The sequence below is a fragment of the Centropristis striata genome, chromosome 15, assembly GCF_030273125.1.
Source record: "Centropristis striata isolate RG_2023a ecotype Rhode Island chromosome 15, C.striata_1.0, whole genome shotgun sequence".
Taxonomy (NCBI): domain Eukaryota; kingdom Metazoa; phylum Chordata; class Actinopteri; order Perciformes; family Serranidae; genus Centropristis; species Centropristis striata.
The window spans coordinates 18,340,480-18,354,742 of NC_081531.1; the positions used below are offsets into that span (position 1 = coordinate 18,340,480).

A 14,263-nucleotide genomic window follows, 5' to 3' on the forward strand; every position below is an offset into this window, starting at 1 on the left:
GACATGTGCATTTATAGTATGCAACATCAGATCCCACCTACATATGTGCACAGTAGAAAAATCAATGAAAACAACTACATTGCATGGTTTTGTATAGAAATGGAGCAATGTTGGTCACTTCTGACGGACACTCTGTAGAGTATAATTAGCGTAAAAGCACAAAAAAGTGAAGTTTGGCTATGTAAAGTAGGGAAATAAGGTTTCTTGCATTGGTAACTATGCCCATGACCATGTTCTAGCTAAATCTCTCCAACAACTAATTTAGATTGGTTGGCTAAATTAGCTGTGCAGAAGGCAACTTTGCTGACATACACAAATGAAAATAGATCACCCTAAATCCTCCACACCCATGCTCCTCAAAGTGCTGTGCAAAAATTAAAAGCTTTACAGAGATCCACTGAAACTGGATTACTTTCAGGGTAATTTAGCTGAATCTTGAAAGCCTTTTATCTTTTGTTTCATGATGAGCCAAAAGGACCAAGGTGAGAGAAAATATATGTATATTGACATTGCAGTGTAATCAGAATAGTTTTGTATTAAGATTTTGCATCTGCTTTGATTATTTTAGCTCTAAATTTAAACAACTTTTCAGTGTTTGGTTGTGGGAAAAAAGTGTGAAGAAGAAGAAAAGTAAAACTTTTTCGAAAATCAGCATTAGAGCAAATCACATGTACCCAGGTGATGAGGATACAAGGGCCTTGACATTGATCAAATAGTGGAAAGAAATGAGGATCAACAGCGTTCAGAGAAAAAAATGTCGACTGGTAGATCAGGGAGGTATAAAATAAAAATAAATAAAATCATCTCAGATAAAAAAAAATGGAGGCGAACAAATAGTGATTAAATACAAGAAAGCACTGTTCTTAAAAGCCACAGGACCCAAGACCAACACAAAAGCACAGATTAGCTCTCACAGTGAAATTTAAAAAAAATACTTCTTTCCTTTTCTAATTTTTTTTTCTTCACACTTTCACACATTGTGAAACACAGTGAAAGAGTCTTGCTGGTTCTCCGTCTCCATCCATTTAGGTAATTACAGTTAATTTTACTCACCTGGTCGGAGTCTATCCTTGATTATATTTTGAAAAGAAAACCCAGCAGGACTCGTTGTCCCAACCACAAATCCACCACTGAAAAACTAAAATCACATAAAATCATTATTTCCAAAGTACAAGATGTTTGTATTTGAACTGTTTGTGCTGCTTGGCAGTGATCAGTGTGTTTTGTACTGCAGTATGGACGTCACATGTGTGAATCATGAAGTAAGGTGGCTGCTGATTCATACAGACACCTGGGCCTGAACTTATCAAGTGTCTCACAGTATGAAATCAGTGGTTACCAGTGATGCAGTACAAATCCACTACAGATTACTGAATACATGCCCTGAAATGTAGCATATGGTATTACATTACTCAAATTGAGTAACATTTTTTGAATACTTTGAGGAGCATGTGAATGTACTATTGGCCTTGGTGGAGGTCTGCACTCTGAAAATTTGGTTCCAGAGCGGAACCAGCTCTTTGCTGGTATGGAACCACAAACCGCTTACGTCAGGGGCTGGGCCGGGATTATCATGACCAACAAGACCAACTAAAACGTGCATCATTAATATGATTTGATTTGTTTAACTGCAATGTGATTGATAGCTAGCGTTGGCGGGCTAGCGTTAGCAGGATATCATTAGCGGGATAGCTTTAGCTTACAAGATAGGCTAACATCAACATGTCATGTTCAGTGTTAATAAGAACGTAACTGCCGTCCACATCAATCAAGACGAGCAGAACAAATGTGTTGTACATTTCGTGTTTGGATGCAAATGTCGGCTCGCAAATCTGGGAGCAACATTGGCAGAGAGACGATGTAGTCCTCCATTGTTGTTTTCATGCTTGCGGAGAGCCGAGACGGTTCCAGACGTATATTGTGATGTAATAACGTGGCTCTCGAGCCTGTGGAAAAGCAAACAGGTTCTGAGACAGTACGCAAGTTGAACCAACTACGAACCAGCACCAGCACCAGCCCAGCAAAAGAACTATAGGTTTGCGTTGGTCGAAAAGGGGTATTAGTGGTGCAGAACTGTTGCATGCAGAGCTGTTGTTTACTTTTTGGAAAGAGACTAAAAGAGTAAAGTAAAGTATTTGAGATGATTTCTGTTGATTTAATGTTTTTGTTGATGCTGTAGGAGGCTCATGTTTCTAGCTGCAATCAATGCTGTTTCCCGCATCTCTCTACAATGGAGGTAAGTCTGATTCACCTCTGAATCACCGGCTACATCTGCAGTGTGCTCAGTCTGCTGCTGTGTCCATTGACGTCTTTTCTTCCCAATTGGAGAAACAATCACAGAAGCAACCAATCAATCATTTGTAGGTAGGATTAAAATGGAAACATCATCTTCCTACAGAACTATGCAGCCCCCGAACTGCATCCATGAAAAAGTTGCAGGAGAAAACAGCCACAAAAAAGGTGCCAAGCGCAGCTGGGGTTGATGCAGCATAAAGGTTGTTTTTAAGTGAACTTATTTAAATGATTAACTGGATTAAAGCAAGCACTACTACAGCTGAAAGTTATCTCATGAATCAGCTAATGTGGACACAGTGTCAGGGGAAATATATGGAGAGAAAGGAAATTACAGTTCAGTCTAATTATCAGATGAAAAAAACACTTATGACCAACCCTAATTAAAAAAGATATGTTGACAAATTAAATTTCCTTTTAGTTCCAACTGTCAAACATGTCCCCACTTCTTAGGTCTAACACTTGGTCCTCACAAAGGTAGTAGGACAAAATCTCACACACACGTATATACTTACACACGAGTAGGTTTATGGTACAAAACAGAGGCATTCCCTCTTTTCTCACAGCATTTACAAGCCAGGCTCAGCAAATAAAATAAAAACATGATGCAAACACACAGATACAAACACACACAGCTCTAAGTGCTCAGCAGTTGAAATCTATAAAATATTATTGCTATAAAAATAAAAAATAAAATAGGATTTGTACCCAGTAAGATGCAGCGACACAACTTTTTCTCTTGCTTTCACTGATATTCAAGTTATCAGGTGACACTAAAACAGAGCTAGAGTAATAAATGATCAAGGAACATTTCTGTTACAGAGATAAAAGACAAAAATCCTGTCAGTGTTCCTAGACACACTTAAATCAAGAATGCAGCCCTAAAGACTAAACAAAGTCTGTTTTTATTTAAGTTCCACCAATTTAAATAGTTTTCTGTTTAAAATGATAATTCTGGTTTGTTACAATATGCCCATCATTTCTATCAGTGACAACATTGAATTCACTGCATTAATAGATAGGATCTGGGAACATTGAGGCCTAAAAAACAAAAAACAAAAACAAATTGAGGCCTAATTAAGAAAAAAATAAAATAAATAAGAACAGCATTTGAGCATTTGTACATAAACAGTTTAGGCCTATTTGACATTTTCATTACTAACTCTTTGTTTAGAGGCCACAGCACCTCATTAAAACAGAATGGATGGCATGATACATTCATTATTATTTCTCAATAGCCAACATATGCTTGTTTTAGCTCTTTTTTTTAAATATTAGTTCAGTTTAAGTTTGTAGTGTTTATTAGGTGATTGAAGCACTACAATGCATGTTCCTGGTCAGTTATCAGTTATTCATACCTGCTCAACAGCGCTCCAAAAGGAAAAACACATATTTCAGTATTTATTTAATCTCCTCTGTAGCCCGAGAACCAAAGTGAACTGCCATTGTGTTCCACTTCAGTCAGTCTGATATTGTCTTCATCACAGCTCATTTCTTAGTGGGAGGGAATGTGTTTTGGTTTTGTGTCTTATTTATCAAAAATTTAAATTTGGAGGAGCTTTTTTGCTGACAAAAATCTGCCCTAGTTACCAATACTAAAAAGTGGGGTTAAAATACTGTAGACCAGGTCAGAGTGTTTTAAGCTTCTGTATGTGGTGTATTTCCATTATTGAATACATGAGCAGTGAATCAAATCCTTTGCATTTGAATGGATTTCTAAAAACCTGTCAAGTTTTTAGTTTAGTTTTAAGTTTTGCTCTTCTCTGCTACAGAGAAAGGATGGCTCCTTATCACTGTGTCATCCAGCTGTGTTTTTAATAACCCAAGGGGATCTAAAGTCGGCAGAAATGTTTGTATTTATCGCATGCAGTAGCTGATTGAAATCATGGGTTTTTAGGGTTTTACTAAGTCTGACTCGTCATGTTCCCTGACTCGTCAAGACTTCTTTTTAGCAATCTTCCCAGATTTTAGCTATTACATTGGGGAATACAATGTTAATAATACTGATAAGAATGATTAACAAACAAATAGGACCCAAGTTGTAATAAAGTGGAATTATCCTTTAAGGCAGATCACAGTGCATCCTCAACACAAACATTAAGGACAGAGTTTATCTGACAGCAGAGAGACACAGCACAGCAGTTGAGTCCTGATTTAAACGTCCACGGAGGATGTTAGCGAAATCTTCTGACTCCCCAAGTTCCCCTTTGATCTCTCAGTCTTCATCAAAATCACTGCAGGGACTCAAGAGTTTGGAGGTCGGGGACGGGTGAGTCGACAGCAGTCTTTAAGTGGAGGGATTCTTTCAGTCTTATTGTCCTCGACACTCCACAAGGTACCACAGACAGAAAGTGAACTGAAGCTGACGCAGCAGCAGGCTTTGCATGAGCACATGTACAGACACATACAGTATGTATAAAAAGAGGCGACTATAGGCTGGAGGAGTACCTTCAAACACCAAAAGGCACCATGGATGGGAAGTAGTTTGTCATCTTTGATCTGCTATGGATAACTGGTTTGGTTTAAATTAACTGGTTCAATAAAAAAAATAGTCAAGAGCTCTCAGTTAAACAAAATGCAGATAGCAGAAGGCAAAATTTGACAGGTTCTAAGGAATACTTTCCCCCAAAAATAACCATTTATGTCAATTCCACAGCAGTGTTACCTTGAATTTGTGCAGAAAACTTTAACTAAGTTTTAGACGTTTTATGCTTAAAATACCTGTGTTTTGAAAGTAGTGACCATACAAATAGATTGGATGATATAGTTGGTTGCAAACTCGACTCAACAATAGTTTTCTTGTTATTAAATCCCAATTTCCCTCAATTTATCAAAAAATTTAATTATTTTTTTTATTTGTTTTTGGTCAATGGGAGTGCAAGTAGCCGTTTTCTTCAAAATTCAGTGAAACAAAGGGTGAGTTATTGATATACTAATGACATTTTTTGGGGGGGTAAAGTATTCCCTTAACAACTGATTTACACAAAGAAACAGTGAATCTATCTCTGCACATGCTCATCAAAAGACCCATTTTGACACCAGAATCCATAAAAATAAAATTAAAAAAAGAGAGTTTAGTTCGGTTTTTTGATTAGCTTTCAAAAATAAAAAAATATATTTTTTTAAGTGAATATCTTAAAGGAAGAGTTCCATATTTCAGCACAGAGTGTATTAGAGCTGCAATGATTTGATGATTATTCAATTAATGGATCAACAAAATTAATCTGCAACTATTTAGATAATCCCAAATCTCAAATGTAAGAATGTGATGTTTTACTTTTTACGTCACATGTCAGTAAAGTAAATCTTTTTGGGTTCATAATCATAATGGGTATAATTGGGTTCATAGTCATAATGCGCTCTTTACCAAATGTAACAGTACAATAGATTAATAATATATTACGTTTATAAAAATCATGAAAGCTTTTTAAAAGTTGTATGTATTTGTTGCAAGAAGTTAAAACAAGTGTGAAATGACTGAAATGACTCATAAAAACAAATAATGCTGTTGTTGCACTTTCACAGACTCGACAGAACCAAGTATTTTCAAGTCAAAAGGCTCCAAACAGAGTCCACACCTCTGATTTTGGAAATTTGAGGACGTCACACTGGGTTGAAAGAAAACAAACATTTTCATGATTTCTTGACATTTTTAACCACAAAATGAATTAGTTGATTAACTGAAAACTAATCATCAGATTAATTGATACGGAAAGTGTTAGTTGCATCCCTAAACTCGATTAAAGGATATGTTCAGTTTCACCAAAACATACTTTTCTCATGCGGATAGTTTTGGTTTCATTTGGTCATTTTGGTTGATAAAACTGAATTTTAGGATATTGTTCACAAGTTCACACAAATTGTAAGTTGGCTCCAGGATATACAGACAGCCACTTGTCCATATTTCTTATTTCAAATCCTGAGCAGAAAAAAAAGACAAGAGGCAACTGAGAAAATATGATTTTCTTTTTTTAAGTGGTGCACTTACCCTTTAAAATTATATTTGTCATCATATATAATACATAACACAACCTCACTGAAACTTCACTTTTTGGTTCTTTTCAGGGAGCAGAGATGTTGACATTTAAAAGCTGTGGGATGGTGACCGTAAAGGTTGTGATTCAATATCATATTTAACAGCAGGAAAAAACTTGGTGTCTGGTTTCTGTCGCTTGTCTTCCCGAATATCAGAAATAACATGACAGCTGTTTTTACATTCAGAGGTATTTCATTTTAATAGCTTAAAATCAGAGGCCATATTCTTTGAGGAAGTCATTGACTGCAACAGTACCAGCTGAGGGAGTTCACTGCTGTGACAAACAGACCAGCTTCAGTCTCAGGGTTGGACACAAAAGCTTCTATTACTCTTGTCATTGCTTCAATATGACTGAAATCATGTGATCGACTGAGGATGCAGCATGCCACAGATCTAGACGGACAAAACTCTGTACATTTTTACTAAGATGCATGAAGTGGTAAACCTGCGCAGGTTGGATATCATCCCAGGGAATACAATCGCAAAGGTGAATAAATTCTATAGAAACCCTGAGAGAAAAGTGGGAAAACAAACCTGTGTGATTGACATTTTATCACATTGTGTCTGTAATAAGTAAACAAAAATTACCCCCTTGAAAGCAAGGGAGGTGACGTAGAATAAAGAGTGACCACTTGGGGCCGAAAGGGCAGGAGGTTGAGGTGGATAGAATGCTGATTATGTCCCTTGTGAATGTGAAAGTGAAACTTTAACTCGGACGTATTTTGACTTTTCAATGATGTTTTCCTAAACCTAACCAAGAAGTTTTGTTGCCATACCCTAACCAAGTACTTTTCCAATTCACAATGTTAACCATGTATATAAAACGGCAACCATTTTATGTGCAGAGATGACAACAGCCTTCTAAACCTACAGGGAGAGCGGGCATCTTCTACCCCATGTCTATGAGGTGAAATAGGTGTTTTATTTGCAGTGTCAGAGTACTGGCAGGTTTTTTTTTTATTACAGCACTGTAGCATTAAAATAATGTGAGTTGATCGTTTGGAACCAAATTCTTTTGTCAATGGTGAGGTTTTTGGGGCTAATAAAACTTGTATTATGAGAGCATAAAAGTGACTCATTTGGTGCTCAGAGTTTCTGTAAAATTTGACGACACAACAGTTTCGGTCTTTACAGAACTGACAAGAGTAACTAGAGCCGCCCTGACACAAGAAATCCATGACTGAAAAATAAAAACAAATAATACTATTCATATAAAAACAGATCTGCAGACAACTTCATAGCTCTGGGATCACCTTTCCAAAGCCACATATCTAAGCAAAAATAATTCACACTTTTAAAACCAAAGAAGTATAGAGCTGAGAGGACCGGAAAGGTTGGTCACAGCAGAATGGAGGGCGGAAGAAGAAAAGTGGTCACAGTTCATGAGCTGAAAGTCACTGGTTTGATTCCCTGGACAAAGTGAGAAAAAGTAAAGAGATCGAGGAATGCTCAGTCCTCACCGTGCCCTCCAGCAAGGCACTTTTACAGCAGGCGATTGTAGCTCGGTGGCCAGCTCCCACATCAGTGACATGGACATGTTAAATGGATGAATGTGAAAGCAAAGCCTTCCATGGACAAAAAAAATTACCAAAAAAAACAAAAAATAAACAAATGTTCATCGTCTATAAATTCCTGTCTCCTCTTTTGGAACGTGTCGACAGCTGATATTTCACAATTTTTTAAATAACATTAAACATTATGGCTATGCTGAAAATATACATTCTGACATTTAGTACTATGTTAAAAATACAAATGTGCAAAAGTTGTAAACAAATGAGATCTGTGTGTTTATGTGTACGTGCATGTCTAAGTGTGTGTGTGTGTGTGTGTGTGTGTGTGTGTGTGTGCGTGCGCGTGTGTCTGTGTGTGTGTGTGTGTCACAGCCTGGTGGGCTCCTCGTCACTGTCACTGCAGTTACCACAGCAGTCCTGCAGAGGGAGGCAAAGAGCAGAGTCACCTTGAGACGTATTTGAACTGAAATTAAATTTTTTGTGTGTGTGTGCATAAAACTGTTTATATTATGTCACAAAAGCAGTAAAATCACTACAAACGCTAAAGGTAGTGCACCTAGTCCTTGTGTGTAACTGTATGCTACAGTTTAATGCTATGGTGATGTCCATATGAAATAAAAGCAACTAAAATTCCTCTTTAGGAGGTGAATGTGCACAAAGTGCATATATATCACATATATCAACCAACCTGTCGGCCAAACAGCCGCTGCAGGAGTCCCTGTTTGGGTGGAGGAGACGGCTGTCCTCTCCAGTCCAGGTCGGGAGGAACTGTCCCATCCTGGTGGAAAACATTCAGCTCTACGAAACATTCAGTCTCGATCATCTGCAGGAGAAAGACCGCTGAGTGAGTCACGGGACTTTTGATCTCCATCAAAAACCATTAATCTGAAGCTCCACCTGCTCAGATAATAGCTAAAAATAACCTACCAAGTAATCCAAATCTCAATTTATTTAATTACCTCTAAATTGGACATGAACAGCTTTTCCAGTTCATGGGTGGCATAAATGGTTCATGGAAAGTTCGAAATGAGGCAAATTAAACCAAATAAATGAACCAGTGTTGCCAAACGGAACTCACAGCAAGATTTGAAGGGCAATTAATATAATGTGATGTCAAAGCAGAAAATATATCTTTAAAAACTGATATTGCAGAAGCGTAAATATGCTCTGTATAACATAAAAGAGAAGACAAACCTATAATATTTCTAAATCATACAGTACATCTGTTGGTGTTTGTATGTTTTGTGCCAATGGATTTTTTGAGTGAATGGATGAAAGCATCTTCCCAGTCAATATATATTCATATTCATGCTCATATTCACATGCCACATGTGTACACAGCATGTGTTTGTGTTGTTTATGAATGCATATGTCTCACCTCATCCTGCCAGGGGATGGAGACGCTTCCTGTGGACACTTTACTGTAGAAAGATTCATCTTTCGGCTCCAGCTCCACCCCTTTCACTGTGGAGAACTGCTCAATGTCCAGCACGTCTTTACAGTAGATGGCCTGCGGCTGCAAACACAAACACACAGACCACTAACTTCAAAACATTTCTGCAACCAGGAGTGACTGAAGAACAGACTTTACAAGAAACCACAGCTGAGGAGGTGATGACTTTCCAGAGGTCTTTGTTTACATAAAGACTTAAACTCCCTCTATTCTAACACAACATGAAACTGTAAGACATTGTGGGGAATCCTTCCTGTTATGGAGACTGTGCAGCTTAATTATGTATGCTTCATATAATGAGCCTCACTGACATTCTTATTAATCAGATAAATGAATTCCACTTCCTGTGCTGTAGAGAAGATTCAATTTCCACCTCTCTATTATAGAGTATTTTGAGAAATATTAGCTTTCTCACTGGAGGTCAAATGAGATGCTTTAGATATGCTTTTATTGATGTTATTAGTTCCCCCATTGATATATTTAGTTATACTGTCATTAATGTTACAAGTTAAACCTGGGCCACCATTAATACAACTAGCTATCATCTAATGGTATAGTTCAGATTGTGTGATGTGGGGTTGTATGGCGTAGGTAGTTTGTGTTTTTGTGTGACTTTGGAGTTTTAAAGAGTCACACAAACAAACGAACTAACCGACTGAGGCAGCGGTAGACCAGAAACTCCTGTCTTCTGTGACGTAAAACTCACTCAGATAACAGCTTCAGCTGACCCCATGTAAACTCATACAGAGCTGTCTGATGGCAAGCTAAATCGATAAAAATATTCTAAATATAGAGTGCACTTATAATGATGTTGATTTTTAATGTGGCTAAAATACATTTGGCAGCAGTACATTGCTTAGCTTCCATGCCAGTACTCATGCCTGGTTCTACAAACTGGGGGCGTGTTGGATGCAATCCACTCAATAAATACGTCGTGCTACCCCATTTCAAAAAAATCTGAACTGTTCCTATACTATTATCTACACCCCATCATTAATGTCCTTCACTGCACATGTTGTTAACACATCACTCATCTCTCATTTAACTCTGAGCACGTTGAAGTGAGAAACAAGTAAGAATGTAGTACAAAAATATTGTGGTTTGAGATGATATATTCTGGACTTACATCAGGAATGAAGGGCGCCTGCAGCATGCCGGCCTCCAGGCGTTTGAAGTTGATGGAGCGGAAGATGGGATGGGATTTGACCTCAGATGCTCCTCCTCCCTGGCAGCCCAGTCTCTCTGCGGGATCTTTGGCCAGAAGCTGGAAGATTAAAAACAGTTACAAGAAGGGACAGGAACAGACAAGATGTGAACTCAGGTGAGTCAGAGGAAAAACCAGGTGTTGACACTGAAAATGTAACTGCATTTAAATAACACAAGGGGCTGCTTTGGTGCAGAATGTTGTCTCAGGTTCAGGTGAGACAACGGCCGGTTTGAGTAACAGATTCATGAGTTTGAAGGAAGCCAAAACACTGCACAGTGGTTTAAAATACTATAATAGACAGAATTTAACATCTGTGAAGAAGTATCACTCAGTTAACTCAGTTAATACTCAAAGTCAGATGGAGTGGTGGTGCAGTCCTAACCACTAACCAAACCAAAACAGGGCATTTTCTACAGTGCCACATAGCCTTCAAAGATCAGATTGGCCAACAGCAGTTAGCATGTCAAAATTCACCAAAATTTGATGTGATATTTAATTTCAGTTTTAAAGTATGATGTGAGTGAACAGACAGAGACATAGACTGTGTGTCACATTTTTGTAAACAAGCATTTCTTCTCAGGAAGTCCTTTCAAACACAGGGGTAAGCCATTAAAATCTAGTAAAATAAGGAGCTTGAGCAGATGGGAGCTACAGACCAGAGCAAATTAGTGAATTTGGCTGCTTGAACATCCACCCACCATTTTACAGAGGGACTTGGCGTCCTCGGAGAACTTGCTGGAATAATCCTCCTCCACCTCCCTCACCAGCCGCTCCACTTCCTCCCTCTTGATCTTCTTCTTCCTCTGCTGGAAGGGAGACTGGCCCTCGATCATCTCGTACAGCAGGCAGCCCAACGCCCACCAGTCGGGGCTGAAAGTGTAGCGCTCATTTTTAACCACCTCCGGAGCTGGAGGAGAGAAGGGAGGCAGAGAGTTTTTCCCACTGATCTACACTGAAAATGCAGTTTAGTCCTGTTTATAATGTCTGTAGGTCACTTGTCGAGATCATTAAAAGGTCAGAAAGTGCTTACCCATGTATCCTACTGTTCCCACTCGTCCCTTGATGGTCTGTCCCTCCGGTACATGAACCGCTAAACCAAGATCTGATATCCTGATGTGGCCTAAAGAGACACACACACACACACACACACACACACACACACACACACACACAAACACACAGACACACACACACACACACACACACACACACACAATTGTTTTGCACATTAGAATCAATCTATATGAGCAAGCTATAAGAACAAGCGTCTGTGTGTGTGTGTGTGTGTGTGTGTGTGTGTGTCTAGGACATGTCTCTCTGACCTTTAGTCAGACTGACCTAAGATTTCATATGTGGCTTGCGCATGGCACAAAGGTGTGCATCCTCGATTTTGAAGATTTTTGATTTCATTTTTCAAAATATCATTATTTACATAGGACACATTGCACTGTTTTCCATTCGATTCCTTTTAGGGGAGCTCCGCCCCATTGTGTTATAGGCCTGCACCTGGTCATTAACCGAATTCACTCTGGATTTCCACGCCTGACTCATCTCAGCTGTAAGTCTATTTAGCCTACCTATTTTTCTGACTTTTAATTAAGGTTCGATTTTCCAATAATATTCAAATAGTTTCCAGCAAATATCAATGTTCAATGTGTATGTGCTGGATGATGTGCTTACCTTATGAAAAGTAAGTGTTTTATGGAGTTGCTGACGTTGTAGTGGTCTGCATGTAATGTGCAAATTCTGTTATTCGAGATTAGCATGCTAAGCGGAGATTTAGCTTTATTCGCTTCTTATCTCCCACTATACGAATCCATACTTCCTACGGGCACTGCACTAGTCAGTAAAAACAGAAGAAAACACTGTTTCCTTGCAGATGCAGAATGTGCAAGCACCCAGCAGATACAGCTTTAAAGGTCGACCACATTATCTGAGCAGTGTCTGTATGTTTATTCTATTAGTCCTAGTAGTTTGTCCAATAAGCTGTAGAACAAAACGTTGACTTCCCAACTGGTGAATCAATTTACTACAGCTCTGGTATTCACACTTGCATATTTAGCAGTTTTTTGCAGCTCTATTTCTTGAGCCTGAGTGTACTTCATAAAATACTTCTACATTTTTCACTAACAACAAAATGTTGAAATCATCTTGATTCTGTTCCAACCAACCTCAAGTCTCTTTATTGGCTGGTTTTAAGAGTGAATGTCTTATTTCATGTTATCACACCAACTAATTAAATTATTGCATCTTTCTGGAACATATTTTTTTTTAATTAAGTCTAACTGTGATGTGTGATTAAACTCTTAAGCAGAGACTCACTCTGTAAGATTTGGGATTTTTTAAGCTTTTGGTTTTAGGCTCAAGCCTTTCTGCTGGAGTCGGAGTGCCCTCTGGTGATTCACAGCAGAAACTGATCTCACAAATGTGTTATTATTATTATTTCAATCCTTAAACAGCTTTACAGGATTAATAATACATTTTGCTGTGGATAATATAGACAGTGCTTTCAGAGTGTTAATTCTAAGTTAATAATGTACCCATCAATGCACGGACAATTATCACTGGATTACTTTGACAGTTAAGAAAACCTAAAAACATGATGATTCTCAGGCAAGTTCTGTTGTTCTAAAGAGCCTTTTTTTCTCTATATAATTTGAAAACTGATTACATTTATTCACAATGGAAATTAGAGATAATGATGTCCTTGGAAACTGTAACTCAAGATGAATGAAATAAAACATGTATCAAGACTGTATTTAGTTAGAATGAGGTATGGCTTTGACAAGGAGCGAATTTGTGGTGTAAATTGTGTTGCTAAGGGTTTTAAAGTTCCTGCTTTTCTTATAAAACCAGCATGCACCTGTTCCCTAGTAAAATGAGCCAAAAACCCGCAGAGAGGTAACAAAAATGTCATGTCTGATCTCTGATTTCATCTGATTGAGAAATAATTCAGATTTTACCTTTCACACTGCTACTCACCGTGGTCGTCCAGCAGGATGTTCTCTGGTTTTAGGTCTCTGTTTGGTGGAGAAAGAGAGATGAGATTGAGAAAAAAGAGGAAAGACAATGAGACAAACATCTATGAGGTTCAAAGCTGCTGACCTGTAGACAATGCGTTCTCGGTGCAGGTCCTCCAGCCCGCAGCAGATCTCTGCAGAGTAGAAGATTGCTCTCTTCTCGTCGAATCCCGCCTCTCCCATGTGATAGATGTGAAATTTCAGGTCTCCTCCGTTCATGAGGGTCAACACAAGGCACAGAGCGTCCTTCGTCTCGTAGGCATACGCTAAACTCACCTGGAGACAGAAGGGCATGTGTTAAGACATCCTTCGGGTGATCAGGAGTAAATGCTTCACGTCAGCCAATCATTTTCAATAAAGTGATGCATCATAATTATAATGCAACTGATTATTTGTTGTTCAAGAGATTAGTTGATTGACAGATACATTTTTTTTAAAAATACTGTTTTAAGTCAATAAAAAATATGAAAAATTCCGTAGTTTCAGCTTAAAACATTTTTTTTTTTACATTTTTTCAATATGAAATACTGACTGGAGCATTACATTATTATGGCAAAATGAGTTAAACAATGATAAAAGTAGGATTTGAGGTGAATTTTTCGTTTAATAAGAGATATTCAGGAAGCTGACTACACTGTTGCCTACACATCCCCCCACAACTGAATAAACAACCTGTTGCCAAAGTTAAAAATAAAAAATGAAGTACTGTAATTAAGTTGTTATTGTATTTGAAGCCATTTTGAA

The 14,263-nt window shown here is 38.1% G+C and overlaps 1 protein-coding gene across 1 annotated transcript in view; it reads right to left on the reverse strand.

Moving 5' to 3' along the window:
- Window positions 1-2,800: 2,800 nt before the first annotated feature.
- The window catches only part of grk6 (G protein-coupled receptor kinase 6), a 56,856-nt gene continuing 45,393 nt past the window's right edge, over window positions 2,801-14,263 (reverse strand). The window contains exons 9-16 of the mRNA XM_059351283.1: window positions 13,605-13,795; window positions 13,482-13,519; window positions 11,530-11,619; window positions 11,198-11,406; window positions 10,419-10,556; window positions 9,218-9,355; window positions 8,528-8,662; window positions 2,801-8,256 (exon numbers count right to left, since the gene is read on the reverse strand). Of these exons, the coding sequence (XP_059207266.1) occupies window positions 8,206-8,256; window positions 8,528-8,662; window positions 9,218-9,355; window positions 10,419-10,556; window positions 11,198-11,406; window positions 11,530-11,619; window positions 13,482-13,519; window positions 13,605-13,795 (990 nt within the window). The 3' untranslated portion in view covers window positions 2,801-8,205. The remainder of the gene's footprint in view (window positions 8,257-8,527; window positions 8,663-9,217; window positions 9,356-10,418; window positions 10,557-11,197; window positions 11,407-11,529; window positions 11,620-13,481; window positions 13,520-13,604; window positions 13,796-14,263) is intronic.